The sequence below is a fragment of the Eptatretus burgeri genome, chromosome 5, assembly GCF_056783735.1.
Source record: "Eptatretus burgeri isolate ZD-2024b chromosome 5, Ebu_testis_v1, whole genome shotgun sequence".
NCBI lineage: Eukaryota > Metazoa > Chordata > Myxini > Myxiniformes > Myxinidae > Eptatretus > Eptatretus burgeri.
Genome location: NC_140965.1, coordinates 53,947,365 through 53,960,969, shown reverse-complemented (window position 1 = coordinate 53,960,969; position 13,605 = coordinate 53,947,365). Strand labels below are relative to the sequence as shown.

The window sequence follows — 13,605 nt, the reverse complement described above, 5'->3', positions numbered from 1 at the left end:
ACTGGTTTCTATGCCAGACTCCACATGAGATTCCCCAAACTCCTTTAACAAGCCATTCAACCTGGGCTGGCTGTGGGTCATGCTGCTCTTTTCTGAATCCGAAACGGAACAACATTGTCAGGATCCTCAGCCGTACTGCGACGCACCTCAAGCCCATCGTGTGGAGGGAAATGGCAGCTGGCACGTCAGAGCCAAAACTAGCCAATGACACCCAGAGAAAGGAAAGACCTTAATCCCATCTATTCTGCTCAATCATCATTTCTCACCTCCTCTTTGTGTTGTTACCCCGTGCATGCAACGTAAAGTGTGGGGAAGCAAATGTTTCAGCCTGTCTGTATCTGATCAAGTAACTACTGAATTTCAATTGAATTATACTGCAGAACATTGAATACCGTAGAGCATTCATCTGCTTGTTGGCATTTCAAAAAACCTTCAGTTTAGCAGTAATTTGGCAATCTTGTATGCTTTCTCAACCATTCAAACTTGCTGCTCACACTGTTTCCTTGCTTCAATGCTTTAGTGGGGAGATGAAAATAGAGAGAGCTACTGTATTTCCACAAGATAAATACCATGCGCTTGTCAGTGAGGGAATTGAACAGCAAACAGAAGCGAGAAGTTGCCTTCCACAGAAGATGGTGTAAGAGTGCTGTAATCTCCATGAAGAATGGTCAGCCTGTCGAGCAGTTTCGAGTTTTGCTTATTATACCCTTCCCATGTCCTTTTTCTCAGAACTGTGGGGGGTAAAGTGTTCTATTAACTCTCGAAGGTGTGCGATTAATAGGTGATACGATTTAGTAAAATGGTGTGCGAAAGTTCAAGGGAAGGGAATTGGATTAAGCTCGTTGTCCGAGGGGTATATTTATTTTACGTTACTTTAGCTCACAAGCTTCATTTTTGCTTTCACCATGAATAAATGTTTTATATTTGGTTGTTTCTAGTGTTTAAAAACACTCCACAACTCTTAACCGCTCAAAGGGCGGAGGAGCTCCTTGTGAGCCAACGGCTATCCATATCTAGTGCCCAACTGTGTCTGCAGACATCCTCCTGCAGTTGGGTTACTTTTTATTAGGAGGTTGGTGGCAGGATTTGCACTCCGGCCACCGTAAAACCCTTCATTCTGCAAAACACAAAAACGCAAAAAAAATCACAAAACCCACTCCGTGGGAGTACCTCCTGTGCACAGCTTCACTTCGCAGGGCAGCTCACCGGATGATGGGATTGGGGCAAAGCCTTCGGGACCCCCAATCTTTGATGAAAGGAGGGAAACCACGGGGTAACATCCCTGGGTCAGATTGCGGGAGAGTGTGTCGGAGTGGTGCTGAGGTGTCGTCCACCAGACGGCGGTCTCCTTGGGTTAACCTGAGGCGGTCCCTTCTGGTGGGTGCCTGGAATGTCCTCTCCCGAAGAGAGGATGATCACCTGTCTCTGTTATCATCTGAGCTCAAGCGTTTGGACATCGGTATTGCAGCACTCTCTGAGGTTGGGAGACCGGATTGCGGCGAGATAATGGTTGGTGGTTACACCTACTATTGGTCTAGTCGCTCTGATGGTTACCATACCCAACGAGTTGCTGTAGCTGTGTCCAATAAGCTGATCCCAATGATAATTGAGGTAACACCGGTCAACGAGCGTATTATGAGATTAAGGATTCGTCACTCCTTAGGGGTCATTTCACTGGTTTCTGTTTATGCTCCGACTGAGGCGAGTGACATCATCGTGAAGGACACATTCTATGCAACGCTCGAGTCTGTGGTTGATCAGTGCCCCAGAAGAGATACACTTCTCATCTTGGGGGATTTCAAGGCATCGACTGGAACTGATAGGGATGGTTATGAGGTGTGTGTTGGTCCCCATGGGTCAGAAACTATGAACCAGAATAGCACTAAGTTCCTTGACTTTGCAAGAAGTCATGGACTAAGGGTGGCTGGTTCATGGTTTCCGCGGCCACAAGCTCATGGCTGGACTTGGTATTCCAACGCTGGCGGTGTGGCAAAGGAGATTGACCATGTCCTCGTTGACGGTCGCTGGAGGATGATCCCGAACTGCAGGGTCTACCGGAGTGCTCAGTTCCTCAATACTGACCACCGGCTTGTTGTAGCAACTCTAAAGCTGCATCTTAAATCATGGAGAATGGTACCACCCCAGCCTAGGCTGGATGTTGGCAAGCTCAAGGATGAGAATAGCTGAGGAGTATGCGAACAGGCTGAGTGGACACTTGTGGGGTCTGGGTGCTTTGGGGGGTCCTGAAGAGTTGTGGAGTGCCTTCAAGACCACCGTCCTTGATGTTGCCGGTGGATGTCTTGGAACTCACCGCAGGACAAAGAAGAATTTTGTCTCTCAACGGACACTGGATACCATTGACAAGAGTCGCAGGGCCAGGCTGAATGGCAGAGCTGAGCTGTTCAGGGAGCTGAGGCGTAAAACTGTACATGCACCAAGGGTGGACAAGGAGGCCTATGTGCGAGGAATCTGTGAGGGGGTAGAGCATCACCTGTGGACAGGTGATTCTTGTCCTGCTTACAGGGGAATTCGCGCATTGCGTTCATCCAAGCCCATCCCTCAGAGCACTGCAGTTCGAGCAGAGAGTGGTAGGCTCTTGACAGAAGAGTCTGAAGTGAAGGCCCGCTAGGCCAGTTACTTTGAGCGGTTGTACCAGGCTGATCCCCCCAGCTGTCGAGTTGGATGTCAAGGGTGTTACAATCCCTGTTGCTGACCCTCCAATCAACTGTGGTCCACCTTTGCTCGAGGAAACACGGGCTGTGGTGAACCGGTTGAAACGGGGTAAAGCTCCAGGGATCTGTGCCATCCATGCTGAACTTCTCAAGGCTGGTGGAAATGCTGCACTCGTGTCGTTGCATGCAGTTTTGTGCTCTGCCTGGAACACAGGCATCATCCCAACTGATTGGAAGAGGGGCCTTGTTGTCCCTCTCTGGAAAGGGAAGGGTAATCGCCAAGACTGCAACAACTACCGAGGGGTGACGCTGCTGTCAGTGCTGGTCAAGGTCTTTGCTCGGATAATTCTTAATAGGGTTCGCCGACATCTGCTTGAGCACCAGCGTCCAGAGCAGTCAGGCTTTACACCAACGAGGTCAACGATTGACCGTATCCTTGCTCTTCGTGTCCTCACCGAACGCAGACGAGAGTTTCGGCAGGGGCTGCTTGCAGCCTATGTTGATCTCTATAAAGTACTCTATTCAGTGAATCGGGATGCCCTTTGGAGGATTCTTGGTCTTCGTGGGGTGCCACCAAAACTGATCGATCTGATGTCTGAACTCTACTCTGGTACTGAGAGTGCTGTGAAGTGTGGTGGTACCATCTCTGACTTATTTCCAGTTGTTATTGGAGTTCATCAGAGGTGTGTACTGGCCCCCACACTTTTCAGCACTTGTATGGACTGGATTTTAGGGAGGATGCCGGAAAGATCAAGCTGCGCTGCATCGTTTGGGAATGTCAAGATCTCGGACCTTGATTTCGCAGATCATGCAGTCATCTTTGCGGAGACTTTAGATATCCTTTTGGGGGCCCTCGAGGTGCTGAATGAGGAGTCAGAGTCGCTGGGATTACGGGTTTCTTGGGTCAAAACTAGAATCCAGGCTTTCATTGACATCTTGGATGCTTCTGTCCTGTCTGTGTCTGTTTGTGGTGAGGATGTGAGGTCGTGGAGAGATTCACTTACCTTGGCAGTGACATTCATGTCTCTGCTGGCTGTGAATCAGAGGTCAATAGATGTCTGGGTCGGGCCTGGGGAGTTATGGATTCACTGCATTATGGGGTGTGGCGCTGCCGGTACCTGTGCGGTAAGACGAAAGTCCGAGTCTTCAGGTCCTTGGTGCTTCCAGTCTTGCTCTATTGATGCGAGACTTGGACTCTGACCAAGAATCTGAGACGGAGACTTAATTCCTTTGGTACCAGATCTCTTCGGAGAATCCTTTGCTATCGCTGGTCAGATTTTATGTCCAACGAGCGGTTGCTGAGAGAGACTCAGATGAGATTTGTTACCTGCATGGTCCGTGAGTGTCAGTTGCGGCTGTATGGACATGTGGCTCGTTTTCCTGACACTGATCCTGCTCACCAGATTCTTTCAGCGAGGGAGTCTCGTGAGTGGAGGAGGCCAATGGGCCGACCACGTGCCTCGTGGTTGCAGCAGGTTGACCCGCATCTCAAGGAGATGGGGATGGGCCTGGCATCTGTCTGGGGGAAGGCCAGATGGAGGCCCCTGGAGTACTGGCGGAAAGTGGACGCAGCGGCATGCTGTTCTGGCACATGCTCCCATACCTGACCTGACCTATTTGGTTTAATTCATGCTCTGACTGACTCACTCCAGTTTATCCAAACATGGGCAAATTGGGTTTAATTTGGCAACCATGAACGTCAAAATTGCGCTTTGGTGCATCTGTTCTGTTTATAAATTACATTAATGACACCAAACGGATTAGGATAAAGATTAGATTCGGATAAAGATTAGATTCGGATAAAGATTAGATTCAGATAAAGATTAGATTTGGATAAAAATTAGATTTGGATAGAGATTAGATTCGGATAAAGATCACCTCTTAACCGCTCAGTTATATTCGCAAGTCTAATATGTGGCTGCCACTAATTTAGTTTTAGGCAGTGGGGCACGGCATTATATAGTACTTATGTGTATATTGAATTAAAAAAAAAACACTTCACTGGACTATTTTGAGGATCATATTCCAAGCATTAACAAAATATAAGGTATATTTTCATAAAGGCCAAAAATAAATCTTAAGTACGATTGTTTTTTGGATCGAATGTTATGACTGTTCCTTTGGTGCACACAAAATAATTTCCAATAAATGTATTTTTCAGCCATTTGTTGGGGAGTGGATGTTAATTTGTAGCTTTTATTACCCTCGCCAAAGGAGAGGGCATTGTATTTGGGTCCATTTGTGACTTAGGGGAAGAAAAAAATTGGCAAGTATGTTTATCACCTCCGTTTGTTTGTCTGTCCACTTGCCTCCAGCCCAAACCAATCAACTGATCACTGAAAATTTCAGATTAATGTCACCAACCCTGCAACGGTCCCGCATTGAAGTTTCGTTGAAATTCTGTGTACCACAAAGGTCTACATAGGCCAATCGGCGATTTTGAGGCAAATTTTCTAAAATCCTCAAATTCCAACCAATTGACTTGAAAATTGAACAGGATTTGGATTTCAGGTAGGTGAATTCAACCACCTATTAATTTTGTGGTTATCATAGATCAAAAGGTCAACCCAAAATAGGTCAAATTTTTTAATTGTTTCTATAATTGTCAATTATCATCCAATTGACTTTAAATTTGAAGATCATTTGCATATCAGGTTGCTAAACTCAACAACCTATTGATTTTGAGATCAACATAAGCCAAAAGGCCAATTTGGGTAAAATTTTCTAAAATCCTCAATTTTCATCCGATTGACTTGAAATTTGAAGAGCATTTTCATGTCAGGTCGCTGAATTCAACTACCACTTAATTTTAAGGTCAATAGGTCAACACAGGCCTAATTTCTAACATTGATAGGGCCAAAAACTAAATATAGCCCTATATCTCAAAAAGTTGTGGACGAGTTATGACAAAACAAGTTGGATGAGTTGAATAGGTGACAAGAACAAGCGGATTGGATTTTGGTTCAGATCCAGCCCATCAGTGGGATACAAAACGTTAACTGTTCCACCTGGCAGAGGTATGCGCTCTTCCGAGTGCCATTCCACTTCGTGCCGTTTTGCCGAGTTGTCACTCCGAGTGATTTTTCATGTCTGTCTGTCTGTCTGTCCACACAGAACTTTTATGTTTTTCTCTGCAACCGCTTGTCGGATTGAGACTAAATTTTCACCATAGAAGCGAATACTCAGGCAGAATGTTTTATTGATAATTACGTCATAGGTCACATGGTGTGACAGCCATGTTGGAAAAACGGAAAAAAAACTTTGGACCTCTATCTCTGAAATCACACCAAGGAAAAAATTGAAACTTGGCACATGGCAAGTACTCGTCATGGAGAATAAGTGATTTTTGATGACATCATAGGTGCCTATGTTATGATGTCATAATTGACATCATATGTAGAACACTACATCTGATTAGTATGAAAGTTTTTGAGGGTCATCTAGGGATAAAATGGTCCACAGAAAAAAAAATTGATGGCGTCAGTCACGTGATTTGGCAGCATTTTTTTTTTTAACCTTCAAAAATTTTCTTCTCTGAAGTGGCTGAACAGATTGAGGTGAAACTTCACACATATGACTGACTCTCCATGAGGAACAAAAGGTTCAGATGTGACATCATAGGTCACATGGTTTCGCAGCCATATTGGATTTACCCTAAAAGCTATTTTAAAAAATCTTCTGCAGAACAGCTCGACACATCGAGGGAAAACTTTACACAAATGACCCCCAAGCCTTGGGGATACCACAGTATTCATGAATAATTGATGTCACATGGTCTGGCAGCCATATTGGATTGAGCGAAAATCTTTTTAAAAATTATTTCTCTTGAACCACCTAATCAATCATCGTGAACTTCCCAATTATGATCACGTGATGATAGGGAAGATATGTTTTAAATTTCAACCTGATCGGATACATGGTCTAGCAGTCAGAATTATTTAATTTTATGATCTGGGTTCTTTTTGATTTTTTTGAATAACGCTCACTTGGTTGTGCCTGGATGGGTTTGAGGGTGGAGGAGTATCAGCTGAAATGATAATTCCATCTAGGTTCCTTCTGATGACTCCAATGCAGGACTGTACGAATTTAGTCTCCCATTTGATTTGAATTGAATTGAATTCCATTCTAAATTCAACTAAATAATAACAAACGTCGCTGGTCAGGGTCAGGTGTCCGATCAAAGCGGGATGTCGTGGTACCCAGGTCATCACTGCCAGCAGTTGTAAAGTGGCAGTTCTAGTTATGTCTCATTAATTATGCAACACACCAGTACATAAACACCACACAAAACAAGTCCTGGCAAGGGTCTGCAATCTCTGATTGCTCTTTTTCTAGTTTAGACATGAACTCATTAATACTGACTCCATGGTAAGGAAACAAATGAACTCATTAATACTGACCTCGTGCGAATAATTTCCTCCATGCATGCATCATCGAATGCCTTTGTTCAGAAATATTGTGACCAAAAATGGATTTCCATTGTTTTTCTTTCACAATGCATTGAGATTGTTCACATTCACAAAGTGCAACTTCTTCTCATCATTTGTCTGCAAACTAGGCAAAAACAAATCGCATGCTATCTGATGATACACCCGCTCCTTCTGCCAACCATGCATTTTGCAGACATGTCAAAGTGAAGAAAATACCTGCTGTCCATCTGACTGCAATTCTGGAGCTGGACCACGTGAGATCTCCTCTCCAGATGCAATTCCAGAAAAAGCTGGTCTGCTTGGCTGCACATGGGGTTGTGTACAAGCAGAAAGAGGAGTTAAAATTAAGAGAGAAAGCTTATTTTAAAAAAAAAAAGAAAATGTTCTGCAAATAACAATTAAACATTTGGTGCTTTGCAAAGGCTTTACGAGTTGTCTCCAAAGCTATGAAATCATGAGTCATGTTTTAAATCAGCACATCTTCAGGTATTTATTGTTACCTGGCATGACAAGTAATCATGATATGCTCAAGTGGGTTGGATAAACCACAGCAGACCTATGTGATCCTCATGATTCTCTTTGTCAAAGTGAATTTTGTTATCTGTTGGCTCAACCAGCCAGGCTGAATACATTTGGAGTGGAACCAGCTTGGCTTGGAACCAGCTAGGCTAAGCTAGGCTGACGGTTGAAAATGGAAGGGAATGAAGGCCAGGGTCTCCACCCTGTGGTAAAACACTAACCTTGAGACTTTGTATAAAGGAGTGGACTCTAAATGTTCTACAGTATCTTTAAAGCAGGAGATTGAATATTTTGGACAGTTTCACAGCCAAGTTCTACATTCTAGCAATCCGAACCACAACATTGCTTGAAACAGGTTGCACAATTTTCATGAAAACTGAATACGACGAGAGAACCAAAATTCCAGAAGCAACGTTTCTCTATCCATTGCATCTTTAACTAGAGAATTCATAGAACACTATGTACCACACAGTATTCAAGTAAATACAGGAGGGCCTTGCATTTTTTTATCTGTACTTTTAATTAACACGATACGACCTGTGAACCCGTTGGGTTCCCGTTGTGACAGCGGTTGATGAAAATAATCATTTTAAGAAAGAAAAAAGACAGCTCCAGCGAACTATACCGCTGAGGTTGTTTGCATTGATGAAAATACTTCCAAAGAGTACTTGACTGAATCAGGAATTGATTTTTTAATAAAAAAAATTTTCATTGCTCGATTTGAACGAAACTTGACACTGCACACCACAGGAGAATGGTGAGTAAGGCGGCCCTAAAAAAATTTGCGCCATCATGTACCGTTTTGGCTGTATTTCGGGAACATACATACATACAAGATGAGAGTTTTAGTAATATATAGAAATAGAAGATATGTGTGCATTGTTTTTGTGCAATATATTTTCATGAATAAAAGTTATTAAGAACATAAAATAAAGTTATTTTCTTGAGTTATTATTATTTTGCATGCAGCCTGTGGCTGCTGGTTGCATCATTGCTGGGAGCGCATCTGTGCTGCTGATGCAGTGCCCCATTTCGAGTAAGCTGGTACTCATTTTGCCGACCTCAGAAGCATGACAGGTTGAGGCAACCCACCTGATGTTACATGACATGACAGGGGATCAAACTCAAGACCCTAAGATCATAAGCAAGGCAACTTAGCCATTAAGCTAACACCAGGCTTATTTTCCTGTATGAAGAACATAAAATAAAGTTTATTTTCTTGAGTTATTAACCCTTTGAACCTTAGCGGCCATTTTACCAGCCACTATTCAAAGCTCCATATACCCGAATTGTCGGATTTTTCTCCAAGGAGCCCAAATTCCAAGGAGTTCAGGGTTCAAAGGGTTAAGATCATGAAATTTACATTTATAATTATGATGATAAGTTGGATCCACTAATACGATGGCGATGACAAGGACGAGTTGATGGAGAATATGGTACATAACCATAATGGTGGGATCTTCTTTAACCCAAAACATGCCATGCCCTCTCATGCTATATAGTGATATATTACATGGTTCGTGGAAGTATTATGAAGGTGATTAGTTTTATACAGTCGTAAAGCATATAACTCAATTTAAATAAAGGTTTAAAGAGCTTTCAAGAATTATAAATAAAAAAGTTTCGTGTTTTACCGCCATTTTCCCAGCAGCTATTACACCACCTTAACTAACACATTACATTAGTTATTTGTGCCAGTTTGTGTCCTTTACAACATCATTAAAAACAGTAAGTTTCCCATTTGAAATGACTTTCAATTTTGTTTGACTGCCAGACAGACAGAATAACAATATTATCTCACTCATCTCTGCACATGTGTGATTGGGACAAATTCAGAGCCAAATTACTGTAAAACGAAAAACTTGTCTTTCTATTTCTTTCTGATTAGTGTTCAACATATAACATTCGATATAAATACGTGTTCCTCAATCACTAAACTGAAAAGACAGACGGGCAGACATGAACCAATTGCTTTACCCAGCTTTTCGCTTCACGTGTGTGGGGTAATGAGTGTTACATAGATGAAGAGAAAAAAGTTGAAAGAATAGCTTGAACAGGAAGTCACAAAGTCATCGTCTGAATATTTCTCATCCCAAAAGCAGCAGGTACGGTTTGCTATGTTAATGGCATCATGAGTTCCCTCCGCTCCTTTCTGCTTAATTTCCTCGATGCTTCCATACCTGACCTGGCCTGTGCTATATATTGTTTTTGGTCCTATCTCTCACTGGTGAAGAATCACTTAAAAAATTATAGTAGTCGGATCCGGATCTTCACCAAAATCTAATCAGTTCATCCTTGTCACACACCAAACCTGTCCTCAAAATTTCATCCAGATCCATTCACAACTTTTTGAGATATCCTGTACACAGACAAACAAACAAACAAACAAACAAACAAAGAGAGAAAGGGATGAAAACATAACCTCCTTCACCTTCAGTGGCAGAGGTAAAAATTTCTCATTTGAGGAGAGACATCTATGAACCCTTTGGAGATGGGTATCCTGCTTGTAGGGAATAAATAAGGACAATTGCCTTCACACTGACTAAAAAAAGCTGTGCAAAGTGAAGCCTTAAACAAAGGGCACAAAAATAGGAATGATTCATTGCTGGAAATTTGTAAGCCACTCTCAGGAGAATCTATTTTTTTTTGAAACCGAAAATGATGAATTAGTGACTAATATGATTAAAGGTTCATTGGATAGAGGATGTGTTGTTATCATCAGCTTTGAGATGAAAATTGAGGGCAATGAGTTTTCATCGGTAACTCAATAAACAGGTTCGTTGATGTTATTGTGCATCATTGTTGACACCCACAAGTATATGGTGTCAAAATACTGGCACTTTAAGCTGGGGTTTTAATGGGAAAGAATGATTGTTAGTCAAGAACAAAATATATTTTTAACAAAGATAATAAAGACGGTTGTGAACCTTGGTATGATATATGCACTTTCACCAATGTTTGAACTCGTATTAAATTTGAGTTCAACCTAGAGGATACTGCCTCCATTAAGTGAAAGTATAATTGTGTACAGATAGGGATGTTTGTATAATTAGCTAAACATAAAAACAAACATCAGTCAGACCCTCCTGTGAAATTCTGATTGTTCTGAAAATTATACTTTTATACATTTATCCTGCACGTGCGAAGTGAAAGATGGGGTTAAGCGATTAGTTCACTTCTTCTGTCTGTTTGTCGACTGACATCAGTCTGATTGAGAAACGACTTAATTTCAATTAAATTTTATATCTTTGAATACTGTAGAACATTAACCGGAACACAAACCTGCAGTTTTGCAGTACTTTGGCTCTGAATTTGGGAAATTGTACAAAATCTTGTCCCGAGCATGCATGCGCACAGAAGAGCAAGGTAATTGCTTTCGTCAGTCTGCCTGTCAAACTAGATGGAAAATCATTCCAAACTAGAGTCCCTCTATACTTGGAGTAGTGACAACTTGCAATTAGAAGCCATTTTGTATCCATTGAGCATGACACACCAAACATGTTCCCATTGTATGCGAAGATTAATGAGCCCCTTTTCTAACCAAACAGACTTTCTCAGTGCCCAAAAGGGAGATTATATTACTTAATGATTTTTTTCCGCTCTTCCAACATATCAGAATAAGCAGCTTGTTTCACAATCAGACAACTTACCTGGCACAGAAACCACCCCCAAAGTCCGTTTCCATCTCAGACGAATAACTTTATTTTCCGAAAACGTTTTCCTTCTCACATCTGCAGGAAATCTATACATTTTGAAACCCTTCTCTGATCAATTGGTGCATCCAATGGCACAGCATCCTGTCATTTTAAAAAGAATGATGAGGTGTCCTGTGCTCATTCAATGAGCTATCCATAGATACAAAATGGTGCCCACGACCCACGTGACCAGAAATTTATTGGGACACATCATGTCACTTCTCCTCGTATATAGAGACTTTTCAAAATAGGAAACACTGTTTTTAAGGATGTCATAAAGGATCCAAACACCGACCATGAAGAACGAATTTAACATGTTAAATAGGGTGGTGTAAAAGATGGTGCATCAGCAGTGGTAAACTTCCAAAAAAAAAACTTTTTTTTTCTGCAGCCTTCAAAACTTTTATTTTATTTCAATTGAATTATACACTTGAACACTGTAGAACACAAATCGCAATCTTCGCACTTTCAAAAACCTCCAGTTTAGCAGCACTTGGAATATATTTATGGCATCTCATACCCTGAAGGTAGAGTAACTGCGAGATTCAGTATTCAGAGAAATATGGTGATGAATAGTGCTGTTTGTTTAGTACAAAATGCAAAGCAAGAGTTTAAAGGATCATTCGCATGTCTTTTTCTCAAGGCTGTGAGGGTGGGGTAAGGTGTTCTGTGAATTCTCCAAGTGAGAAAATTATTTGGTCATCATTCTATTTATAATTTGCAATTTGTCTGTTTGAAGGTTTGTTTGTGCATTTTAAAGTGGCACTCCAAATCCTGCTGATACTCTTCCTCCTGTCCGTAAGGATGGGCTCTTTGTAAAACAAAAAAAACGATGTTTATCATCTAAAAATCACCGAAGCCGAGTGATTAATGTTGTTGACTAGTAAGCTAGCAGATGTAGTTGAATCCCAGACAAAGCCAAGTTCTTCGTGAGTGTCAAAAACCATTACACATGGGCATGGCTGTTATATATATATATATATATATATATATATATATATATATATATATATATATATATATATATATATATATATATATATATATATATATATATATATATATATATATATATATATATATATATATATATATATATATATATATATATATATCGGGCGGAATGGCGTGCGCCTGTAATCCGGCTACTCGCAGGCTTGGTTGGAGGATCACTTGAGGCCGGGGGCTCTGCGCTGGGCCGCGCTATGAGAGGGTAGCCCGGAATCATGGTGAAACCCAATCCTTATCCCTGTGTCGTAAGAGGCGACCAGGGTTGCGTCAGGAAGGGCATCCGGCGTAAAACCTGTGCCAAATCATTATGCGGATCATAACGGATGATCCGCTGTGGCGACCCCTAACGGGGGGAGGGAGGGAGAAGAAGGAGAAGAAGGAGAAGAAGGAGAAGAAGGAGAAGAAGGAGAAGAAGAAGGAGAAGAAGAAGGAGAAGAAGAAGGAGAAGAAGAAGGAGAAGAAGGAGAAGAAGGAGAAGAAGGAGAAGAAGGAGAAGAAGGAGAAGAAGAAGAAGTATATATATATATATATATATATATATATATATATATATATATATATATATATATATATATTGTTGCGAGCCGGGGACTGGTGGCGAGAATGACCGCTCGGTGGTGGGAAGACAGGACCGCTAGGTGTCCCGCCGACAGGACCCACGAGAGACCCGGTCAAGATCATGCGCTCTCGAACCAGCGCAACAGACTGGCCGCCGAGGTGAGACGCGGGCAGACCCTCCGCATCACAACCCTCCTTCTTTCTTTGGCAACCCGTGACTACAACCATTGTCTCACTCCAACGCTGTTTCTCTCCAATCACAGACTCCAGCTAACATGGCCGACCCACACAGATGTCGGATGATGCCGTAATTTATCTCCCAGCCAAGGACTCTACGCTGATGATCGCTTTGAAACTTATAGATCTCCCTCAGTGGAGAGGGGCCTTGGTGAAGCCGATGCCACTGTCTGCCCTGATTGGACACAACACAAAGATTTTGCCCTGGACAACGGGCCTTCGGATACAGCAGGTGGACAGTGGATCGTGATGGGGGATGGAATATAAAGATTTATTACCCTAACTAAAAAAAACATCGCAACGCACCCCTTCGATATCCCACTAAACACGAGGAGGGAATCTGTCTACACATATACTTAATGGCATAACTAACTTTGGGTCAGCTGTATGTTTGACTGCATACGGTTCCTAGAACCATAACAATATATATCGAAACATGTAGAGTGTGAGGAGCACACCCCCCCCCCCTCACGATCTCTATTG

General features: G+C 42.1%; 1 protein-coding gene across 14 annotated transcripts in view; it reads right to left on the bottom strand.

Moving 5' to 3' along the window:
- LOC147026448 (focal adhesion kinase 1-like) overlaps positions 1 to 13,605 on the bottom strand; it is a 168,193-nt gene that overhangs the window by 76,597 nt on the left and 77,991 nt on the right. For all 14 annotated transcript variants that reach the window (XR_015058348.1, XR_015058349.1, XR_015058351.1 and 11 more), the window contains one exon: positions 7,319 to 7,405. Coding sequence is in view for 8 of the 14 variants with exons in the window: in XM_085881878.1 (XP_085738004.1) it covers positions 7,319 to 7,405 (87 nt within the window). In the remaining 6 variants the exon portion in view is untranslated. The remainder of the gene's footprint in view (positions 1 to 7,318; positions 7,406 to 13,605) is intronic.